The sequence below is a fragment of the Eumetopias jubatus genome, unplaced genomic scaffold (assembly GCF_037043125.1).
Source record: "Eumetopias jubatus isolate StellerSeaLion01/CBP00866 unplaced genomic scaffold, mEumJub1_p1.0 scaffold_3, whole genome shotgun sequence".
Taxonomy (NCBI): Eukaryota; Metazoa; Chordata; class Mammalia; order Carnivora; family Otariidae; genus Eumetopias; species Eumetopias jubatus.
Window position 1 is genome coordinate 136,297,412 of NW_028274809.1, and position 22,823 is coordinate 136,320,234.

Below are 22,823 nucleotides of genomic sequence, written 5' to 3' on the forward strand. Positions count from 1 at the left end.
TAGTTAACATATATGGTAAGATTGGTTTCAGGTGTAGAATTTAGTGACTCATCACTTACGTGTAACACCCAGTGCTCATCACAACCAATGTCCTCCTTAATGCTCATCACCCATTTAGCCCATTCCCCGCCCACCTCCCCTCCAGTAACCTTCAGTTTGTTCTCTAGAGTTAGGAGTCTCTTTTTGGGGACGCCTGGGTGGCTCAGTCAGTTGAGTGTCCGCCTTCGGCTCAGGTCATGATCCCAGGGTCCTGGGCTCGAGCCCCACATCGGGCTCCCTGCTCAGCGGGGAGCCTGCTTCTCTCTCTCCCACTCCCCCTGCTTGTGCTCTGTCTCTCAAATAAATAAAATCTTAGAGAGCAGGGGGAGGGGCAGAGGGAGAGAGAGAGAGAGAATCCTCAAGGAGACTCCCCACTGAGCACATGCCTGACACAGGGCTCAATCCCAGGACCCTGGGATCGCGACCTACACCAAAATCAAGAGTCAGCCACTTAACCAACTGAGCCACCTAGTTCCCCCTATAGTTAAGAGTCTCTCATGGTTCGCTTTCCTCTTCTTTTTCACCCTTCCCGTTTGTTTTGTTTCTTAAATTTCACATGAGTGAAATCATATGTTATTTGTCTTTTTCTGACTGACTTTTTTCACTTAGCATAGTACACTCTAGCTCTATCCACGTCATTGCAAATGGCTAGATTTAATTCTTTTTGATGACTAATATTCTATCTTCTTTATCCGTTCATCAGTTGATGGACATTTGGGCTCTCTCCATAGTTTGGCTATTGTTGATAGTGCTGCTATAAACATTGGGGTGCATGTACCCTTTGAATCTGTATTTTTGTGTCCTTTGGGGTAAATACCTAGTAGTGCAATTGCTGGATCATAGCATAGCTCTATGTTTAACTTTTTGAGGAATCTCTGTATTGTTTCCACAGTGGCTGCACCAGTTTGCATTCCCACCAACAGTGCAAGAATGTTCCCCTTTCTCTGCATCCTCACCAACATCTGTTGTTGTTACCTCTGTTAATTTTAGCCATTCTGACAAGTGTGAGGTGGTATCTCATTATGGTTTTGATTTGCATTTCCCTGATGCTGAGTGATGTTGAGCATCTTTTCATGTGTCTGTTAAAAGACCAGTAATTATGATGGTTCAGTTGCAAGGTGACTATACCCTGGGTTTGGGTGGTGTAGCAATGGAGGTATTGAGAAGAGATCATATTCTGGATATATTTTAAAGATGAAGCTGATGGGATTTGCTCACGGATGGCACGTGGGGTGTGAGGAAAAGAGAGAAGGATCACTGCTCTAAGGTATTTGGCCTGAGTAGCTGGGTTAATGGAAATATCATTCACTAAGATGAGGAAGATGGAAAGCAACAGGTTTTGCCCTTGAGTTTGAAAAGTCAAAGGAGTTTGAGTTGCTTCTTAGACATCTGCATGGCAGTTCTTTTTATAGGCCCACTCCCAACATTTGCAGGGCCCTGGGTGGGAGTCCAAATAAAGGCCCTTGTACATTTGTATAAAAATTCAAAGTTATGTATTTCAGTTGAAATATGTTCAATCCTCATACTTTGAAAAATACACCTTTATTGAGAACTGAAAGGCCAGGCTGGAGTTGTAGTTGGAACTGAGGATTTTAGGACTCCTTAGAGTTCCTCGAGGGAATGCACAGGAAGCACAGACCTCAGGCCTCCAGCTTGCGGCCAGCCATCTTTCTTTACCCACCACCAGCTACACCCTGCATTGCAAGGGGTGTGTGGGCCTCCCAGCCGGCGCATACAAGCTCCATCTACCCCCATCCTGCTGGGGCTGGGCATCTGTGCACTGGTGGCATGGTCTGGAGGGGAGGGAATATCCACATATGTGGCCTCAGGGCCAATTAGGTAGGGAATTCCAGAGTCCCCTGTAATCCAAGTGTGGTCTAGGAGTGGGTGCATGGCTCCCTGGTCACTGTGGGGAGGATTGTGCCTGGAGGAGGTGCAGATCCAGGCTGTTTTGAGCTGGGGCTCAGGACAGGGTCTTCTCTGAGGGCAGCATTTCTGTAATTCTGAAGCTCAGGAGGGTGTGGGGCTATATATAGGAATTTGGGAGTTTTGGAGAACTGACCGAAAACAATTGAGCCATCATAGCTCTCAAGATTTCAAAAGATTTCACTTCCTCCATGGGGCCATAGGCCCTTCTTCTATAATTTTGATAGTATTGGTCATGTTACAATGAAAACAAGCTTCCAGTCCAGTCCTCCCACATGCACCCAACTTAGTAGCAGAGAGATGGAGAAACATTTGATGTTGTCAGATTGATGAAATCCTGGCTCTTTGTGCTTTAGGCCTCCGTGAAGCACCTTGCATGAAAGGTTAGCCTGCAGTAGATGTGACCCTTTTCTAGTAGAGGATACAGCTAAGCTTTTGATCAGGCGGCAAGCCAGGCCTGAGTGTAGACCTAGCAAGTGTGCCTCTCCGAGAGCGGGCACTACTGGTCTCCTGCTGCTTCGTCCCATTCATGCGAGGGCAGGAGGAGCCTCCAGTATTTCTAGCCGGGCCTCCTAGCCAAACACCATGCCTTTCATAACGACAAAGTATTTCTGGCGTTCTTTATACTGATTAACAAATGCTCTCATGGAGATTTAGAGAGCCATATCCTTGGCTTACATAGGTTTCTCTCTCTGCGGTGACTGATGTGAAAGTAGGCGACAGAGAATACAGCAGGAATCATCAGTATGTATTAGATGGCATTTTAAGCTGGGGGGCAGGGGGTTGGTGCTGGAGGTCACTGAGGACTGAACCCTGGGGCACTCAAACATGGGGAAGTTAGGAAGAATGGCCCAGCCAAGAGACTGAAGAGAATTAGGGAGAAGAAAAACAGCAGCAAGTAACACAGTTTCAAGAGTGTCACCAACCACATGGAATTCTGTGTAAATGTTGAGTGAGATGAACTGGAGAACAGCCCCTTGGGTCTGGCTCCATGGAAGCATTGGTGGCATCGGGGCATCAAGGGGATGGGATTCTACTGGAATGGCTTCAGGGGAGAATGGGAAATGAGAACATGGAGGCAGCAGACAGAGAGGATGTTTCCCAGGTTTGCAGAGAAATGGGGGAGACTGATGGGAGGCACATGTATCCATGAAAAGTTTCTCTTTTTTCTTTTGTAAAATTATGAGCATTGTTTCAGCATGTGCATGTGCTGAGGGAAATGACCCAGGAGGACAGGTCATAATGCAAGGGGAGGGACAATCCGAGCAGCCTTTCTAGGAAAAATATGCAGGCCATTTTCACTGTGCGCCTGCTTTGCCACAGCTGCTCATTTGTGGGTTGTATTTGCTCAGTTCAGCTGCGTTCCCAGGTAGAGCCACGCTCAGGATGGAAGTCAGCGCACGTCTGTGTATACACAGCTCTTCCCCAAGGCTTATGTTCAAGTATGCTCTCTGAAGGATGGAGCGAGTTGAAGCAGGATGCTTGAAATCACTCCCTCTAATAAACATCTCTTCCCACCAGGGTTGCTAGATTTGGCTACATTTTATAGAGAAAATCGTTTGAAAAAGCTCTGCCAGCAAACTATCAAGCAAGGAATCTGTGAGGAGAATGCCATCGCTCTGCTTTCGGCTGCCGTGAAGTACGATGCTCAGGTCAGAAAAGCATTCTTTCAACTAGCTGACCTTCTGGGAAAATGTTAGGTGTTTACTTCATACATTAAACTAAAATCAACTCTAAGAGATTAAAGATTTAATGTAAACAAGTGAAGTAACCAGAAGCACCAGAAAAAGTGAACATTTATATATTGTTAGGGTAGGTCTCCCAGGCAGAAGCCATAAAGGAAAGGATTGATAGATCTGATTTCAGAAAGAAAAAAAAAAGTCTATACACCAAAAATACCACCGAGAAAATTAGAAAGTAAATGATACACTGGGGAAAATATCTGCAACATATCATGAAGCACATTTACCATAGTTAATGCAGAATTCTTGGAAAACAAAAAGAAAACATGAGCGTTTGATGGAAATAAATGGACCAAGAACAAAATGGGCTTATGAATAAATGGAAAATATAAGTGAAAACAAGGTATAATTTTTCACCTGTGACACAGGGAAACATAATCTTAATGCAGCCTCAGCATGATGGATGTTCTCCTGAACAGCCGCTGAGGGTGTGAACTGGGGCAGTCGTGTCGGGGGTGATCCGTACCAAGTGTACTGAGAGCTTTAAAGGTGCAATTCTTTAAGGAATTCCCTTGTAGGAATTTATCATAAGGAAGTGATCACGGATTTGGACAGAGACTTAGCTTCAAAGATGTTTATTGCAGCACTGTTTATAATTTTGAAAAATTAGAAAAAGCCAACAGGAACAGTGGAGGATTGTTTCCACTGTAGAATGTTATATACTATGAAATTATACAGCTACTCACAGTGTATTATTAATTGAAAAACGATGCCCCTATTTTTGTTCTTTATTAATGCATAAGTAGCTGAATTTAAAAAGACTGAGATTCATTATCTACATAGAGAAAAAAGACTGTCAAAGGTCATCTTTGAATGGTGGGATTATGGATGATTTTTATTTCCTATCTTTGCTTGTTTTTTTCTGAACCTTCTACAGTGACCGTGTATTGTTTTGATAATAAAGAAAGGAAAACCTGTCTTAGAGCTAAATCTTTAGGAAGCAGGCCATACTTCTTGGAGTCGATTTCCTTTTGTTATAAGGATATCCTCTCCTTTGGTTAAAAAACAGGAACATTTAGTGGTGGGCAGAGAAAAGCTTGTAACTTCTTTTCTGCTTATATAAATAAATATGCTTATTAAAGAAAATTTGGAAAACATAAAAAGGAGGAAGAAGATGACTCCTCAGCCAGAGAACATTAACATTTTCATACAGCTCCTTCTGTTTTTCCCTAGGTCATGTGATACAGATTTCTCTAAACTGGATTTTTTTCACTTAACATTTAAAAAAAATCTTAACCCACCTTGAAACCTTCACATTTAAAAGCATAGTGAATGTCTTTCATCAACCTAATCATATATTGGGCCCTAAAACATGCAAAATGCTTCATGGCTAGGCATCGTCTCTGCACAGTCTTTCCTCAAGTTTCTTGAAGTCATGGGGGTAGTCCTGGGGGCTGGCGGGCTCTCTCCCAAGTGATGAGGCAGTGGGCACACGGTGTTTCCACCTGAACTAGGCTTCATCTTCAAGACTTCTTCATAGTCCCTATTTATGTGAATTATCTGTATGGTTACCTTCCGGCCCTCGGTTTTCTAGAAAGTAAGCTCCTTGAGGAATGGCAGAGACTTTGTTTTGCTCCCAACCTTATGCCTAGTGCCAAGGGTAGTGCCTAACACAGAGCAGAAACTCTTTTCAGGTAGAAACCTTTGAGCTCCTATAGGGGAATATAAAAGTGGAGTATTTTGCAAATGGAATGAACAATGCAAATACTGTCTCAAGAATTCATACACATGGTGCCTATGCCTATCTCTGAGAAGAGAAAGATTCTTTGTGTGGGCTGGCATGGAGGAACTTGAATATTTTACTCCGTGTTACTTAAATTTTTACAAGCATAGACTCACATTAGCCGCCCAGTTTTGTGCGGTACCGACATCTCTTCCTCTTGGCTCTCAAATCCTTTTTCCTTCCTGTGTCTTTGGAATTTTCATGCGATGTTGCATTGCATTGGGATAGACAAATTTGTTAAAACATTTTTTGTTGTTATTCCTAGGATTTAGAAGAATTCTGCTTCAGGTTTTGCATAAACCATTTGACTGTAGTAACACAGACTTCAGGCTTTGCAGAAATGGACCATGATCTTCTCAAGAACTTTATCAGCAAAGCAAGCAGAGTTGGAGCCTTTAAAAATTGATCCTCACCTGCAAGAAATAATTTTTAGCATTTCCATTTTCCCTGCAAAAGCCAGAGAATAACTTCTCCTTAATAGTATTTATGATGAGCTACCCTTGACTGAATACTTACGTTCTGTCGAAAGAAGGCGGTTGTCAGTCTGCCCCATCAGCTGAAATCTGAAGTTGACGGTAGAAAGCATTCAGTGCTCTGATCAGATGTGACTAAGCCCAAGGGAAAAAAACTGAAATGTCTTATTTACCATTTCCTCTTTCGAGTCACTTAAGTTGGACACTTTTGGTACATTGGTCTAAGTATATGCTATTCTAGCCAAATTTTCATTCTTTCAAAAGCTGGTATCACACAGAAAGCTTGACGAGGAATGCTGTCATAACATATTGTCAGCATCCAGCACAGCGCCTTCCATACTAAGTAGGCACTCAGTTAATTTCTTATAAATCTGAAGCATGCCCTTAGAACAGCTTTATTTGTGGGATACTAGATGAAGGAATAACTTGCACAAAAACAAATTTGAAATAGCCTGTAACAAGTGAGGTTCGTATTCTTCTGGTAACTGGTTCTGAGTCATAGTGACTAACTATGAGCATTAATTAAAATCCACAAACAGCCTTGGCAAATAATTGTCAGAGTCCCAAGGGCTAATTTTAATTTCCTGTTTACTCTGAGTCATTAATTTCTCATATGGGATTATTGAATATGAAGTATTGTCTCTGAATGAATGTTATTTCTGGGCTCATCTGCCTTATATAATTGCATTATGTCTTTCCCTTTTGTGTTAAGAGAGATTTGCCTGTGTAAGTAAAGATGGTTATGCGTTTCTCTTGTAGTTGACTTTTATGTCACTATAAAACAGTTCTCTTAACCTGGCACAGAATAATTATGAAGTGCTAGCTGAAAAGGATCTCACGCATTTCATGGACAGCATTAACAAGAATGAGATAAATTTATACTTTTTAGATCAAAACAAGTTACCCAACTGCAAGAAAGAAACTGGAACGGGATGTAGGATGTAGCGTTAGATTCCTCTAATACGTGGTTTCACTATATGATACGTGTTTCACAATATATTACGTAAAGAAAAACTCTTTTGGAATTAGAAACCTTGTTCTGATGCTGAACCATTTGATAATAAAGTGCTTATTTGCAGATAATAGGACAAATGTGTGGTTTTTTAATCCCTAAGGGGCGGCAAAATTATATCAACCTGACATCACTTAGATTTACAAAAACCCATTTGATAAAAGCTTATTTTTGGAAGCAGCTACTCAGATAAGGTATCATAGCAAAGCCCATCCTAAAACATAAATGGCACATAACATAATTACTGTTCATATTATTAAACGTGACTGCTCTTTATTGGTGAGGTCACCTTCGTTTTTGTTTTTTAAAGACTTTATTTGTGAGAGAGCACCCGTGCACGCACAAGCGGGTGGAGAGGCAGAGGGAGAGGGAGAAACAGACTCCCCACTAAGCAGGGAGCCTGACCACATGGGGCTTAATCCCAGGACCCCAGGATCGTGACCTGAGCCGAAGGCAGACACTTAACTGACTGGGCCACCCAGGACCCCCAGTGAGGTCACTTTTGAATCCTTAGTTCCTTTTTATCTGTTTTTGCAGACCTTAGCTGGTAGGGGCAAAGTGGCCTGGATGTCTCTAGTTCTAAATCAGAATGCTCTTTTTAGAATTATGTAGTCTTATTCAGCTATTTGTTATTTTAAGTCAGCCATATATACCATTTGTTTTGATTATTTGATAGATGTGCTATTTTATCTAGCAGAGTAACATTCCGACGTGGGATTGGCCACAGCTATCAGCTCGGGCTGCTGGACAGCTGCAGGCTGCGTTGCTGACGCTCCCTGCCTCAGCCTCCTGCGCCACTGACATGCCTTTCCATCCTCATGAGCTCTTCTGAAACCTCTTCCTTTCTTGTCTATTTCTGACGGGGTCTTCTGAAGCTTCTTGATGCCTCTTTCTTTTATGAAATCATTTCACGTAGAAATTGGAACACTCGGGGCGTCTGGGTGGCTCAGTCGGTTAAGTGTCTGCCTTCAGCTCAGGTCATGATCCAGGGTCTTAGGATCGAGTCCCACGTCAGGCGCCCTGCTCGGCACAGAGTCTGCTTCTCCCTCTCCCTCTGCCTGCCACTCCTCCTGCTCGTGCTCTCTCTCAAATAAATAAAATTTTAGAAAAAAAATTGGAACACTCAAAGGGAACAGGTAAGGTTATTTAGGCATGAGAAATGGCCTGCCCTTTCCCGAATGCCACAGAGTCAATAGCCATGCTTCCAGAGTACCAGTTCCTCAAAAGGGCTGGATGGACTTACCCAGATTTTCTAAACTTTGCTATGTGTAGATTTGCACTGCTATGTCTCTCAGTTCTTATCTCTGTGTACAATAGAATGATCTATGGAACTTCTACAAAATACAGATTTAAGGATTCTAATTCAGTACATTTAAAAAACTCCCCAAGTAATTTTGATGTTTAGCCAAGTATGAAAATCACTATTTAACCCTTAAAATCTGGGACTCCACACAAGACAGGGCTAATTAGGCCAGCTGAGAGATGACAGATGAGTCCCGTGGATACATCCCTGAAAAATACATTCCTTTCTCTCTGGTCTTTGAGGATAGGCTTGCCATCAACACTCCTATATGAAGGATCACAACACTTTCTTTCTAACAGATGAGTGTTTGTAGAGCCCCAGAAACCTTGCTGTTCAGTTAGGGATATGTGAGGGAAAAGGTACCTTTTTCATCATAATGACACTGCATCAGAGATTAACAAATCCTTTATCTTACATAAATTCATCTTAGGTTTTTCTGTTCTCCAGTTCTGTTTCCTCTCTGCTCACACAAGGAAGTACAATGATTTAGAGCTTCGGGTATAATTCCAATACAGCTTACACAGAGAAGGGTTAAGATTTTATAGGAATACCATCACCCGCCAACAGAGGTTTGTGAAGATATCATTTAATGCTTTTTAAAACTAAAGGTTAATGTTCTTCAGCTGAGACCTGAAGAAATTGCCATTCTGGACCAAACATGATTTCTATTTAGAGGCAGGATTCCTGAGCAGTGATAATGAAAAGAAACAATGATAAACTACATAGTCTTGTCTTGTTTTTTGTTTTGTTTTGGGTTTCTTTGGTCTATCTTATTAGCCCTCCCCGTGCTAATATTACAACAGACGGGTTGGGAAAATTGCAAAGAAAAATGAAAAATGATACCTGTTATTTTTAATTCAGTCTTTGCCAAAGCATAAACACATAAACCATACTGATTTCCTCTCACTCAATTCTGTTGAAATCATGACATTTTCTGTCAAGGAAATAAGTGAGGTTGGTCTGTGGCATACATTTAACTTCCATATTAAATTGTCATTGTCTTATATGCCAGTGCTAGTATATAAGTATACTCCCAAAATAACAAACACAGAAAAAGATTCCCGAGAATACCCAGCTTCATATTAAAAGAGCTTGTTTTAATTCCGTTCAGACATTATACTGCGTTATCAAGATATATTTCTACGTAAGATGCTATACTTGTGGTAGAAATTTGCTATTTCTAAAGGCAAGGTTTCCTGTTGTCCTGTAAAATACATATTTAGTCCAAAGGAAAATTCTACTGAATGAATCATTACTAATGCCATGGACACCAGTCCAAAAATGAGGAACAAAAAGGTGCTTTGACAGGCAAGTTTCTTTGAAATCATCCAGATGGCAGTAGAACTAGTAGATAGGGTTTTTCTCCCACCATTTGCACCTGAGAACTGTAATGAGGAGTAAATAAATAAATGAATTTGAACTTGTCCTTTTTACTATAAAGAGCTTTAACTGCTAGAACGCTAAATCTCTGAAGTGATTAATTTTCTATCATCCAGACTAAAAACTTGTAGTGTCATAAAGACTGCTCGATTTTGCCTTGCCCTAAGAGATGCATTTCATGTAAGATCCCCATCCAACAAAAATACAGTCCGCTGAGGTATGCTTGCTGCTTTTCCGGCCCTAAGCTCTTTGCCTTGCTTCCTTCAGCAACAAACAGGCGGCCGTTCTGGGAGGAGACAATTTCACTTCCCATCCTGTTTTTGAGAAATCATATTACTTAAATTCGAGGTATTCCCTTACCTGAAACCCTTGGTACCAGATACGTTTCATACTTTTTTTTTGGAGTTCAGTACCTATGGTACATATACCGCATAATATGTAATACCTGAGTAGGGCCGAGGTTAGATTCCCAAAATCAATGTATTAATATTTTTGTAGTGAAACAAGAATATTCCTACTAAGTGGGATAAAGGCTGTAAACAGCTCTATGTCAGTTTAGATACGCTTTTGATGCCACGTTGACTTTTGTCACCAAACACACAGACCACTTGACTTGGGTTTTTAAGCTTTTTAGATTTCAGAATTGCAGATAAAAGACTGTGGATTCGTGATATCTATATCTATATGGGATGTTTGGGAGGAAAGGCCTTTAATACATACAGGGTGTCTGGGTGGCTCAGTCATTAAGCGTCTGCCTTCGGCTCAGGTCTTGGTCCCAGGGTGCTGGGATCAAGCCCCACATTGGGCTCCCTGCTCCACGGGAAGCCTGCTTCTCCCTCTCCCACTCCCCCTGCTTGTGTTCCTGCCCTCGCTGTCTCCCTCTCAAATAAATAAAGTCTTAAAAAAAAAAATACATACACACACACACACACACACACACACACACACACACACACACACACACACTTTGTATGAGATGAAGAGATTCTTGCTTCCCCACTCCTTGTCTCACGACTATCTCTGTTTCTCGGACGTGCTATTATTGTTCCTCAAGCACACAGGCATATTGCCACCTCCAAGCACTGGCTTTTCTGCTCTGTGGACTGTTTTCCCGCCATTGTACAACTTACTCCCTGGCCTTTTCCAGGCTTTGCTCAAAGGTCATCTCAGGAAGTCTCTCCCTGACCACCCTATTTTACATTCTTAAGTTCCTTTCCAATCAGCACTCCCTATCCTCCTTGCTATGTTTTTCTGCACAGCGCTTAATACAATCAGACACACTATTGTTTATTCACTTGTTCCCTGTCCCTGAAACTACAATTAGATGGGAAGCTCCACAGAGATAGGGATCTTAGGTTTATTTACCCATTGCTGTACCCCTCGCATTTAGAGCTGTGCCTGGAACATGGTAGGTACTCAGTACATGACATATTAAAAGAGGAAGAGAACATTTATTATTTGTTTCCATATACTTGGAAAAATATGCAAAATATTTTTTTTTTTTTTTGGACTACAGATGGGCTTCTTCTAGGTGCTAGAGCTCTGAGATCAGCCAGACTGATGCCTCCCATCTGAGGAGGGAGGTTGATGCAGGGATGAGTAGACAGACAATAGGCATGTTAAGGCAGATCTAACATTAGCGGTAGCAGCTGGTTATGCCAATACCCAGTGTTCAAGAAAGATTAATGCCTAATATTGGCAAAAAGAATGAGCTATTTGGAAGTCTAATATATGTTCATCTAAAATTATTACCATAGAGTATGTGCTCAAAAATTGTTGAATTAATCAATGAATGGGAAAGTCCTTTCTGCAGAATCATGAATGCAATTTGTTTTATGAATGTATCCTTCAAGACATATTTAATAAATAAGCCTTACAATTCTATCTGAAAAAAAATAGGCATGTTAAGGCAATTTCTGATGGTGATAAACGCTGTTACACTTTTGAAGGAGAGTAACATGATGATACAGAGTAAGGGTTTTAGCTTGTGTGGTCAAGGCAGGCCTCTGAGCTGATGTGCCCTGAAAGACTGGAAGGAACCACCTATGCAAGCTTCTCTTGGAAGAGCACTCCAGACAGAAGGAACAGCAAGTAGAAAAGCCTGAGGTAGGGAGAGGGTTGTGAGGAAAGGTCAGCGTGGCTAATGCACAGTGAGCAGGGAGAAAGTAGCATGAGAAGAGGATGCAGAAGCAGAGAGAGGCCACTTCCCGGGCCATGGTAAGGAGTCTGGATACCTGAGTAGCAATGTGAATCCATTTATATTTTATAAATGTGTTTTTTTTTTAAAGGTTTTATTTATTTATTCGAGAGAGAGAGAATGAGAGATAGAGAGCACGAGAGGGAAGAGGGTCAGAGGGAGAAGCAGACTCCCTGCCGAGCAGGGAGCCCGATGTGGGACTCGATCCCGGGACTCCAGGATCATGACCTGAGCCAAAGGCAGTCGCTTAACCAACTGAGCCACCCAGGTGCCCTCCATTTATATTTTAAAGGGATCATTTTGGCTCTTAAGCTGAGAGGTAAAGAGGAAAGAGAGGACCAGGTAGACGTCCTAAACAGTGGTCTCAACAAAAGCAGATAAATGACTCTTAGTGTTTTGGCTTGACCAAGTAAGTGGTTGGTAAAATGGGGAAAGACTAGGGCAGAAACAAGGTATTTTAGTTGATTTTGGTTTCTATTTTGAGAATTCAGGGGGTGGGGGAAGACAGTGAGACTCAAGAGTTCTATTGGCTATGAGGGCTCTGACCTCCATGAAGCGGTCAGGCTGGAGAAATAAATTTGGGGATCATCAGCATATGAAGCTAATCAAAGGTTAAGAATGGATGAGACACCAGAAGGGAACTCAGAGATAGAAGAGAACATTAAGGCACTTGATACAAAGAATACATCAGACCATTAAGACTCTTAGCAACTAATTTATTTTAAAATAGACAAACTATTAACTGTAGAAAATAGTAACATAGCAATTTTAAATGTACAGTTTCAACCAATACAAAAAAGCGATAAAAGCAGTATCTGAAGACTTATTTAAGAAATCTCAATACAGGATTTCTGAAGTTCCTAAAATTCTGGCACTAACTCTAACGTGAGCTTTCATTAGCAAAAAATCCAGAAATATGGTAGCCCTTGACCTAAAAGCTAACTGATTTTTATGATATTCATGCAAAAATTAATGAGGAAATGGGAGAAAGCTTCCTAGTGCCTTGTTATAACTGCCAAAAATAAGTTTGAAACTTAACTGAGCACAAAATAAATTTTCATTTTCTAACAAGTAAGACCAGATTTCTTTTTAAAAAGAACTCTGAGTTTAGACAAAGTGATTTTCCTAAAAGCTAGCTGATGCTACCTTAAATATCACCTATTTTTAAATTATACCATCTCTAAATAAGTTAATCACACAAGATAGTTTAAATACACCTTTAGGTGTCAGGGGAAAGCGCCTCTTTTTCTAACACAGCTGTTTTCATTTGAAGCTTTTGCACAAAACCAGATAGAAACATGAATGCCTAACCCAAAGACCTTTGATTACTTGCAATTTTCGAGTAGAAATGATGTGGCTTTGAATATGCCAGTGTTAGACCATACTGACTTAAAAAAATAAAAGATAAATAGACAATTGCCAGTTCAAAAGATACATGGAAGACATGTACAATTCCAGAGAAAACCCCTTCCCAAGTTTAGGAGGGCAGAATAATTGCTGAGATGCAATTAGACAAACCTCTAAGAAAGAAAAATTAAGGCTCCTATAGTTAACAGTCTGTTTGTGGAATAAAATTGTTTTATATCTTGATTCTTCAGGACCCAGAAACATTAGAAAGTGCACTTGGGATATACTGTCTTAGGGCCCTCTCTAGCAAAGCTCTAGCTGAACACTTGATTTTCCAAGTACTAGATGGTTACTTCCTGAATTCAGTGATCTGAATGGTATAAAAACCAAGAGTACTATTAATAACCCTCATTTTTAAAGCATGGGTTGGATGAAGAAAAGAATCAATAAATTCTTACAAGTCCTGAGGTATGAAATCTGTATCAGTAGTATGACAACATCATTTGTTTATACTTTGTTTTCTGCTTGTGTTTAAAAACTAAAATTTATAAAACAAGCACACAGTACATCAGATTCCATTAGTAAACTAAAATCTAATGTGTAAAAATTAGTGATTTTTTTTTCTAGTTTCTAATATCTGTTTTAGAAGAGTTCAGGATCATTTGGGCGAAGGGGGAGTAGTCAGCCAAATTGCATTTGGAAGACAGGACACATATTCTAAGGGCGTTCATGTTAAATTAAAAAAAATATATAAATATAAATTAATAAAAATAATAGCAAACGTCACATATATGCCACAAGAAAAGACAAAGTACTCAAATAGGCCTGGGTTGTTCGGACCACCACTCCCAGGGCATCCTTCCCATTTGTAGAGCAGAGCAATTATACTTTGGAAATGGAAACATCCGCTACAAATTTAAATGGCAGTATTTACACAAGATTTTTAATCTTGTGCAATAACAAGTATATTCTACTGACTACGACATTGCAAGTGGCTTAGGAATCCCCTGCACGCACACCACACGCAAGCCTGTGCGCACACTGGATATCCACCAGAAGAGCTGAAGACAGGTATTAATGCGGCCGTAAACGGAACCTGGGAGAGTCACACAGTGGGATCTGTGAGAGACCATGAGGCCAGAGGTGTACTCGGTGCCCACGGAGGTCATGGGACCCTCATTTTTCTTCCCTGTTTGAGGTATCCATGCTATCGTTCATTTTCTGCTTCTGCATTCGTGTTCGGGTAGATGCTGGAAAGAGGATGAAGAAATGTCAAGAGCACTGATGGCGCTAGGTAAGTTGACAAAGGGCTGCCATAAATGTTACTCTTGTGCCAAATCGATGGGGGGGGGGAGTTCAGGGCCTGGCAAAGCAGTGGCTTCCAAATTTTTTATCATGAATTCTTTTCCAAGCATGTACCACTAAACTTGTCTGTGTATATGCATACCATTTATGTTTGTGTCTAAATTATAAAACACACATAGCCCAAACAAACATGAACAACAGATGAGATAAAAATAGAGATTCTAATATTTTCTCTATGTACCCAAAAGGTGGCCTCATATACTCCCAGGTGTGCCCAACTTTGCAGACCACTGCTGCAGAGATGCTGAGGTTGAGTTTGGCCCTGGGGCAGAGCAGAATGCCGGGCTGGCCCAGAATGGTCCCCTGAAGGGAGTGGTACTCCTCCCAACGCAAGCAATCCCCTTGTGCTTGGGGGCACCTTGCAAAGCCATCAGCTCATGGCTCATTTAATTTCAACGGAAACATTTTATAAGTACAGTATTAACTACAATGTAGACAAAAGCAGAAAACTTCTTTTAAGTTATTTAAAAATTCTTAACTGACTTTAGTGGTGGGCAGAAGCTTTTCATTTCAAAGAAGCACAAATTCACACTTGGAAAAGAAAGAAAAGACGAATTCTAAGTCTTCCCCCTCTGCGCAATCTAGCACTGTGTGATGGTCTTGTTTGAATGCCATTCTTTGAGGAAAAGTGAAGAATTCCTTAGCCCTGGGGTTTTAAACTCCTGCTGCTTCTCTCCAGTTTGCAGGCACATCCAGGCCCTGAACTCCAGCCAGGCATCGGCATCGGGAATTCACCTCGCTGCCGGCCAAGTGCGACGCAAGCTGGAAAATGTACCCATCACAGCAACTGAACTCTTCTCTAAGAAAGCATACATATTTTTTTACAGCTTTCTGCTCCTTGTAAAATGCGTATTTGTGAGCTTCAAAATGCTTCCAAATGTTTTCAGGGCCTCATTCTGGTCAGAAACTTTGTGTCTATTTTCACCTTCTGAGCAGAAATGCCACAACTACTTCAGGGTTGAAACAGAAGTGGATCAGTCGGAGTAAAATCCAAACAGAGATTCGTTATAACCAAAACATGTGAATTCTTGGTATAGTTAGTGTTAATTGTTCTCTTCAAAATAATATACATAGTAATGGTTTAAAAATATCAAAAGCATTCTTTTAAATACTTCATATTTAATTATTTAAATAATTAGTATTTAGGGGCACATGTTTAGAGAAGCCCCCTTTTAAAAAGTCATATTTCAACTGGTATTGTTCTTACTGATAAGTCTTATGACCTAGGAATAACAGTTTTTAAATCTTATTATCTCCAAAGTACTTGTCTTCTCTCCCAGGACCAGCTATTCTTCCTGTCGATGGGCCTGGCAGCAGATGATCAGGAAACATCAGGAAAAGTCACACTCCCTACCACAGCTTAGTCCCTGGGACAGCCCGGGGGGGTGGTCAGTATGTGTCTGCCTTCCTCTTAAAGTACTTTCCATTTATTCTACCTGGGTTAATCTTGTATCATCTTGGAGTAGCTTGGGATGGAATCTCATTTTCTGCATAACTTGAAAAATGATTTGACAATGATCTGGAGCTCTATCAAAATTCTGATTTCCAGTAATGGAAAACTTTTGTTTGACATTGTTTTAAAACTTGCAAACAAGAGAAGTTCAATAACAGAATAAAAAATTATTCTTCAAATAAGGATGATGATGTTCCTATATGCTAATTTTATAAAACCTTTCCCTATATCCAATGCTCTTAAAGAGTTCCTCATCATAGTTTTGCTCTCCTGAGGTATTTCTAACCACAGCCATTCATGCTGAAAATGTGGTTTCACTTCTTAGTATTCCTGCAGTAGAGATTTTAGAGAGGGTAAAGATGACCTTCATTTTGCAGCATACATTTAATCCACAAATGTCTGTGGGTAAAGAGTACATTCTTGATTGGATTACATTTTAAGTGCATAAGCGAGTGTGCTAATTTAGGGAATTGAATGTATTTATTCCTTTAAAGCATGAAAAGGCTTTTTGCAATACAAATAATGGTTTCATTTATGTAGGGTGAAATGATAAGTACTTACTCATTTCTGCCAGTTTCTGTTGAAATTTGGATTCCCCTGGGAGATGTTTACTGCAGATTTAAAAAAGGGAAGATATTTCAAATGTGTATGTATAAATGGAAAACTCAAATTTTCAATAACTATGGTGGTTGCAATGACTTATTTTATACTCTTATTTTAGTGAGTAGCTTTTAATTTCAGAGGTTTATAAAACCATCTAAAATACAAACCATCACAAATTTATAATCTTTTGCATTTTGTCAGTGATTCTTATAAAACACCGTAGTTTTTTTTCAAGAGTAAGCATTTAAAAATCTAATGTGAATCATAACAAAATTTAATCAATGGCTTTGTAAAAAAAAAAATTAAAAAAAGATCAGATTGTTATTATCTGATATGTTCAATGAATTTCAGTAGATAGTATATGATTTAATGGTGTTAAGCTTGGGATACATTCCTATTTTTTTGAGCAATCTTCACAATTTCCAAATAAAATTGGTATAAAAGGGTTTGGTGGAAGTTAGGAGCAGAGCCGGCACTCTGGCTTCCCCATGGGACCAGCTCAGCTACTGAAAAACATTCAACAACTGTTCCTACCTTCCATTTGCTTCATCTGATCCTTCAATATCAAAGCGTAGTTTTTTCAATGGTTTAGGAGGGTTGCTGCCTTCAGCACTTCTTTTGAGCACACGGTCGCTGTTACCCACCATCTGATTTATTTTCTGGAACTTCTCAGAAGTCTACAAATTACAGAATTATTTATTTTAAATCATTAAATGCCAGCATTTTGTAGTTAGCAACCCTTAATTGTAGTTTGAGGGGTATCAAAAAATCAGGCAGAGGTAATATCTGCCTTATTAATTTTCTGCTTCATTGCACCAAATGAGATATGGAAAAATCTTAGAATCAGTGTAACTATACCTAACTCTGCCCCAATTAAATATCTTCCTGTCTCTCCCTATGAGGCTCCTCCCCTTCCTCCAACAACTCTGACTACCACTCTGAAAATCCTGGTTCCTCATTTTTGGAACTCACCCACACATAAAACCAGGGCTACTTCTCAGAAGCATGTAAAGTTGGAATGGCTTTCTAGAACCTTATGGGTTTTGTTTGTTTGTTTGTTTGAGGGCATAACCAGAGAGAATATCACAAGAATCTAATAAGAAGTGAAATGTCTAGTCAATCATAATTTTATGAATACTCACTTTATGAATATTACGTTAAGTCATATAGTTTATATATTTTAAACCATTACTGACAAGGTATTTACTGAAATGCTAATTCATAGTTTTTTAAATCAAATATCAAAAGATTTTGAGTCATTATTACTAGAGATGATTTGAGATCTGTATCTCTTGAGGGAGAATCTTGTCACAGCAACGTAAAGCAAGCTTTGGTAATAAATACCAAATGGGACACAATACCTTATTTCATCCAAGGACAAGCACATGGAAAAATTCTATTTCTTATTTATGTACTTTAGAACTGGAATGAGGGGGTTACCTCAGGGATGTGTATGAGTATGTTCATCTGAACTAAAAAGTGAAACCAGACTATCAGTAGAAATTAGGTCCAATTTGACTGACTGATTTGACAATGAGATTTAGCTTTACTAATTAAGCTTTCTTTTCCAAAAATTAAATGAGGCAATTTTCTTTTAAGATTTTATTTACTTATTTATTTTAGAGAAAGGCTGTGCGTGCTCGTGAGCAGGGGAGGGGCCGAGGGAGCCAAAGAGAGAGAATCTCAAGCAGACTCTAAGCTGAGTGTAGAGCCTGATGCAGGACTCAATCTCACAACCTTGAGATCCGGACCTGAGTGGAAATCAAGAGTCAGATGCTCAATTGACTGAGCCACTCAGGTGCCCCTAAATGAGGTAATTTTCTAAAAATTAAATGCAGGGGTGCTTGGGTGGCTCAGTTGTTAGGCATCTGCCTTCGGCTCAGGTCACAATCCCGGGGTCCTGGGATCGAGCTCCACATCAGGCTCCCTGCTCGGCAGGAAGCCTGCTTCTCCCTCTCCTACTCCCTCTGCTTGTGTTCCCTCTCTCCCTGTGTCTCTGTCAAATAAATAAAATCTTTAGAAAACTAAAAATAAAAAAATAACAATTAAATGCAAAAACAGGTTTTGATGGAAATAAGTTTAGAGCACATATATAATATGAAACTAAATTCCTGTGTATGTATTAAATTTATGGTAAGATTTTTAGTTATCAGCTTTAAAATATGTAAGTTCATATAACATTTTCTCAACTCTTTTAGAGGTTATTTCAAGCAGAAAAGTTTCAGGACCACTACTCTATATGTATCCAGATCCAACCCTACTTACGTGGTTCCACATGTCCTTTGTGAAGCCTGACAGCTGCAGCCTACCTTGAGCTAAATGTCACAGTATTTGCTATTTGTAACATACATTTCAACACCCAGTCTTTCAGTATACAAACTATTATCTCTAGTTATACTTGGGGCAGTGGGGTAGGCAGACTCTAGAATGGGTCTCACTAATCCTCACCTCCTAGTTTTTACATTCGTGTAATCCTCTCTTCCCCGAGTGTGTGGGTTTGACCTAGTGTGACTTGCTTCTGACAAAAATAGGACAAAAGTGATGGCATATCACTTCCAATATTAGTTACAAAAAGACTGTGTTTTCCATTTTGCTCTATACCTCCCTCTTTCAGTCTCTTTCTTCTTGTTCTGAGGGAAGCAAGATGCCATTTGTGAGTAATGAGTGGCTCCAAGTGACAAGGAACTGCCGGCTTAGAAAAATATATGTAACATATTATATAATCTCAAAGGATGTTTAGAAAACCACCAATTATGAGTATAACTTGAAATTAAATTTGATTTGAAAATAAATCTGCTATCGATCTATCTTCTAAATTCTATGCAACATGCCTTGCTGAGGTGTCTGAATAATAGTATTTGTCAATTCAAGTTGTAGAAATCTACAATTTCTTTTATGGTTACAGTGTACACCCTTATACTTCATAGAAAGAAAATACTCACCCCAAATGATTCACCAATGGATACTAAGATTCTGTCAAGATAAAATACAAATTAGTAATGAAGATCATATATAACCGTGCAGAGATGAACATATATCATTCTGAGCTATAAGAAATACCAAATCAAAGGTTTGCTCTACCCTAGAACCACAACAAAATTACAGTCATTAGGGGCTTATTCTAACAGTGCTAATCTAATCATACACTGAGCTGGTCTCTTAGATTTTTAAAGAATTACATGTCTGAAAGAACGTATTCTGCCATCGTCCGCATTTAAAGAAGGTAAAGGAAAATTTTAAATTTACCCATACTTAATTCTTCGTAAATCAATGGGTAAGTAATCAATTAAAATTTCACATTTCCTCATTAAAAACTCACATAACAATTAGCAAAAAATTACAGTATTAGTAATCAGAATTCTAATTAAGATCTCTACTGATATATAGTAAAGTCTACTTATCATATATCCTAGAATCGGAAATCTATTAGTCTGCTTGTCCTTGTTTGAACCATATAATTTCTGTTCTTTTGTTTTTATTTGAGTATAGCTGACACACAATGTTACAGTAGTGTCTGGTGTACAACTGAGGGATTCATCAAGTTTATATATTATGCTGTGCTCGCCACAGTGTAGCCACCATCTGTCACCATACATCATTACCGCAGTATCTCTGACCATTATCACTAGTATCACTACTCATTATGTTGTACCTCTTATTGCCCATGACTTATTCCTTCCACAATAGGAAGCCTGTATCTCCCACTAACCTTCACCCATATTGTCCATCCTACCCTGCCCTCTGGCAACCATCACTTTGTTCTTCGTATTTATAGGTCTGATTCTGGTTTTTGTTTAATCTTTTTTAAATCACATGGTATTTGTTTTTCTCTGACTTATTTCACTTAGTGTTACATCCTCTAGGTCCATTCATGTTGTCTCCAATGGCATGCTTTTATACTTTTTAATGACTGCATAATATCCTTTTATATATATGTGTATATATATTTAGTGGCTGCATAATATTCCCTTGTATGTATGTGTATGTATATATATCTAGATATATACATATATCACATCTTCCTCATCCATTCATACATCAGTGGACACTTAGGTTGCTTCCTTATCTTAAATATTGTAAATAATGCTGCAGTAAACATAGGGGTGCATGTATCTTTTCAAATTATTGTTTTCACTTTCTTTGGGTAAATACCCAATGGTGGAATTATTGTATCATATGGTATTTGTATTTTTAAGTTTTTGAAGAACCTCCACACTGTTTTTCATAGTTGGCTGCACCAATTTACATTCCCACCAACAGTGTGTGAGGGTTCCTTTTTCTCTACATCCTCACAAACACTTATTTCTTGCCTTTTTTATTCTAGTCATTCTATAGGTGTGATATCTCACTATGGTTTTGATTTGCATTCCCCTGATGATTAGTGATTTTGAGCATCTTTTCATGTGTCCATTGCCATCCATATGTCGTCTTTGGAAAAATGTCTATTCAGATCTTCTGCTCACATTTTAATTGGATTGTTTGCTATTGAGTTATAGGAGTTCTTTATAAATTTTGCAAATTAACTCCTTATCAGATATGTGGTTTGCAAATATTTTCTCCCATTCATTAGGTTGCTTTTCATTTTGTTGACGGTTTCCTTTGCTTTTCAGAAGCTTTTTATTTTGATGTAGTTCTACTTGCTTATTTTTGCTTTTGTTTCCCTTGCCTTAGAAGACATACCTAGAAAAAATGTTGCCATGGCTGATGTCAGAGAAATTACTGCCTATGATGTCTTCTAACAGTCTTAGGATTTCTGGTCTCACATTTAGGTCTTTAATCCATTTTGAGTTTATTTTCGTGTATGGTATTAAAAGGTGGTCCACTCTCATTCTTTTACATGTAGCTGTCCAGTGTTCCCAGCACCATTTAGTAAAGAGACTACCTTTCCCCCCTTCTCCTTTGGCATAGATTAATTGACCATATAATCATTAGCTTATTTCTGGGCTCTCTATTCTGTTCCATTGAACCATGTGTTTATTTCTGGGCCACTACCATGCTCTTTTGATTACTACAACTCTGAGGTATATCTTGAAACCTGGGATAACCTCCAGTTTTGTTCTTTTTCAAGATTGCTTTGGCTATCTGGGGTCTTTTGTGGTTTCATACAAATTTTAGTATTATTTGTTCTAGTTTGTGAAAAATGTTGTTGGTATTTTGGTAGGGATTGCATTGAATCTGTAGATTGCTTTGGGAAACATGGACCTTTTAGCAATATTAATTCTTCCAATCCATGAACATGGAATATCTTTGCATTTGTTTGTGTCATCTTCAATTTCTTTCATCAGTGTTTTATAGTTTTCAGATACAGGTCATTTGCCTCTTTGGTTAAGTTTATTTCTAGGTATTTTATTCTTTTTGATGCAATTGTAAATGGTGTTGTTTTCTTAATTTCTCTTTCTGCTACTTCAGTATTAGTGTATAGAAGTGCAATAGATTTCTGTACATTAATTTTGTATCCTGAAACTTTACTGAATTCATTTATTCTAGTAGTTTTTTGGTGGAGTCTTTAGGATTTTCTATGTATAGTATCATGTCATCTGTAAATAGTGACAGTTTAACTTCTTCTTGACCAATATGGATGCCTCTCATTTTTTTTTCCTTCTCTGATTGCTATGAGTAGGACTCTCAGTACTATGTTAAATAAAAGTGGTAAGAGTGAAAATCCTTGTCTTATTTCTGATCTTAGAGAAAAAGCTCTGTTTTTCACCATGATGTTATCATGTGGGATACATGTTGATAAGCTGTGGGTTTTTCATATGTAGCCTTATTATCTTGAGGTAAGTTCCCTGTAAACCTGCTTTGTTGAGAGTTTTTATCATGAATGATTCTGAGTTTTGTCAAATGCTTTTTCCACATCTATTGAGATGATCATATGATTTTTTATCCTTCGTTTTGTTGATGTGGTATATCACACTGATATGTGAATATTGAACCATCCTTGCACCCCTGGAATAAATCCCACCTGCTCATGGTGAATGATATTTTTGATATATTGTTGAATGCAGTCTGCTAATATTTTGTTGAGGATCTTTCCATCTATGTTTATCAGGGATATTGGCCTATAGTTTTCTTTTTTTTTTTTTTGCGGGGTATTTGTCTGGTTTTGGTATCAGGGTAATGCTGGCCTTATAAATGCTTTCCCTCCTCTTCTATTTTTGGAATAGTTTGAGGAGAATAGGTATTAATTCTTTTTTAAATGTCTGGTAGAATTCACCTGTGAATGCATCTGCCTGAACGATTATTTTTTGATTACTGATTTA

General features: G+C 39.0%; 2 protein-coding genes across 18 annotated transcripts in view; one reads left to right on the forward strand and one right to left on the reverse strand.

Moving 5' to 3' along the window:
* The window catches only part of RCBTB2 (RCC1 and BTB domain containing protein 2), a 53,161-nt gene extending 46,166 nt beyond the window's left edge, over positions 1 to 6,995 (forward strand). For all 17 annotated transcript variants that reach the window (XM_028105238.2, XM_028105138.2, XM_028105149.2 and 14 more), the window contains 2 exons: positions 3,487 to 3,617; positions 5,696 to 6,995. In XM_028105238.2, the coding sequence (XP_027961039.1) occupies positions 3,487 to 3,617; positions 5,696 to 5,836 (272 nt within the window). In that variant the 3' untranslated portion in view covers positions 5,837 to 6,995. The remainder of the gene's footprint in view (positions 1 to 3,486; positions 3,618 to 5,695) is intronic.
* Positions 6,996 to 12,502: 5,507 nt separating this feature from the next.
* Positions 12,503 to 22,823, reverse strand: part of RB1 (RB transcriptional corepressor 1) — a 159,858-nt gene continuing 149,537 nt past the window's right edge. Inside the window, exons 24-27 of the mRNA XM_028104473.2 lie at positions 19,506 to 19,536; positions 17,098 to 17,240; positions 16,522 to 16,571; positions 12,503 to 14,392 (exon numbers count right to left, since the gene is read on the reverse strand). Of these exons, the coding sequence (XP_027960274.1) occupies positions 14,319 to 14,392; positions 16,522 to 16,571; positions 17,098 to 17,240; positions 19,506 to 19,536 (298 nt within the window). The 3' untranslated portion in view covers positions 12,503 to 14,318. The remainder of the gene's footprint in view (positions 14,393 to 16,521; positions 16,572 to 17,097; positions 17,241 to 19,505; positions 19,537 to 22,823) is intronic.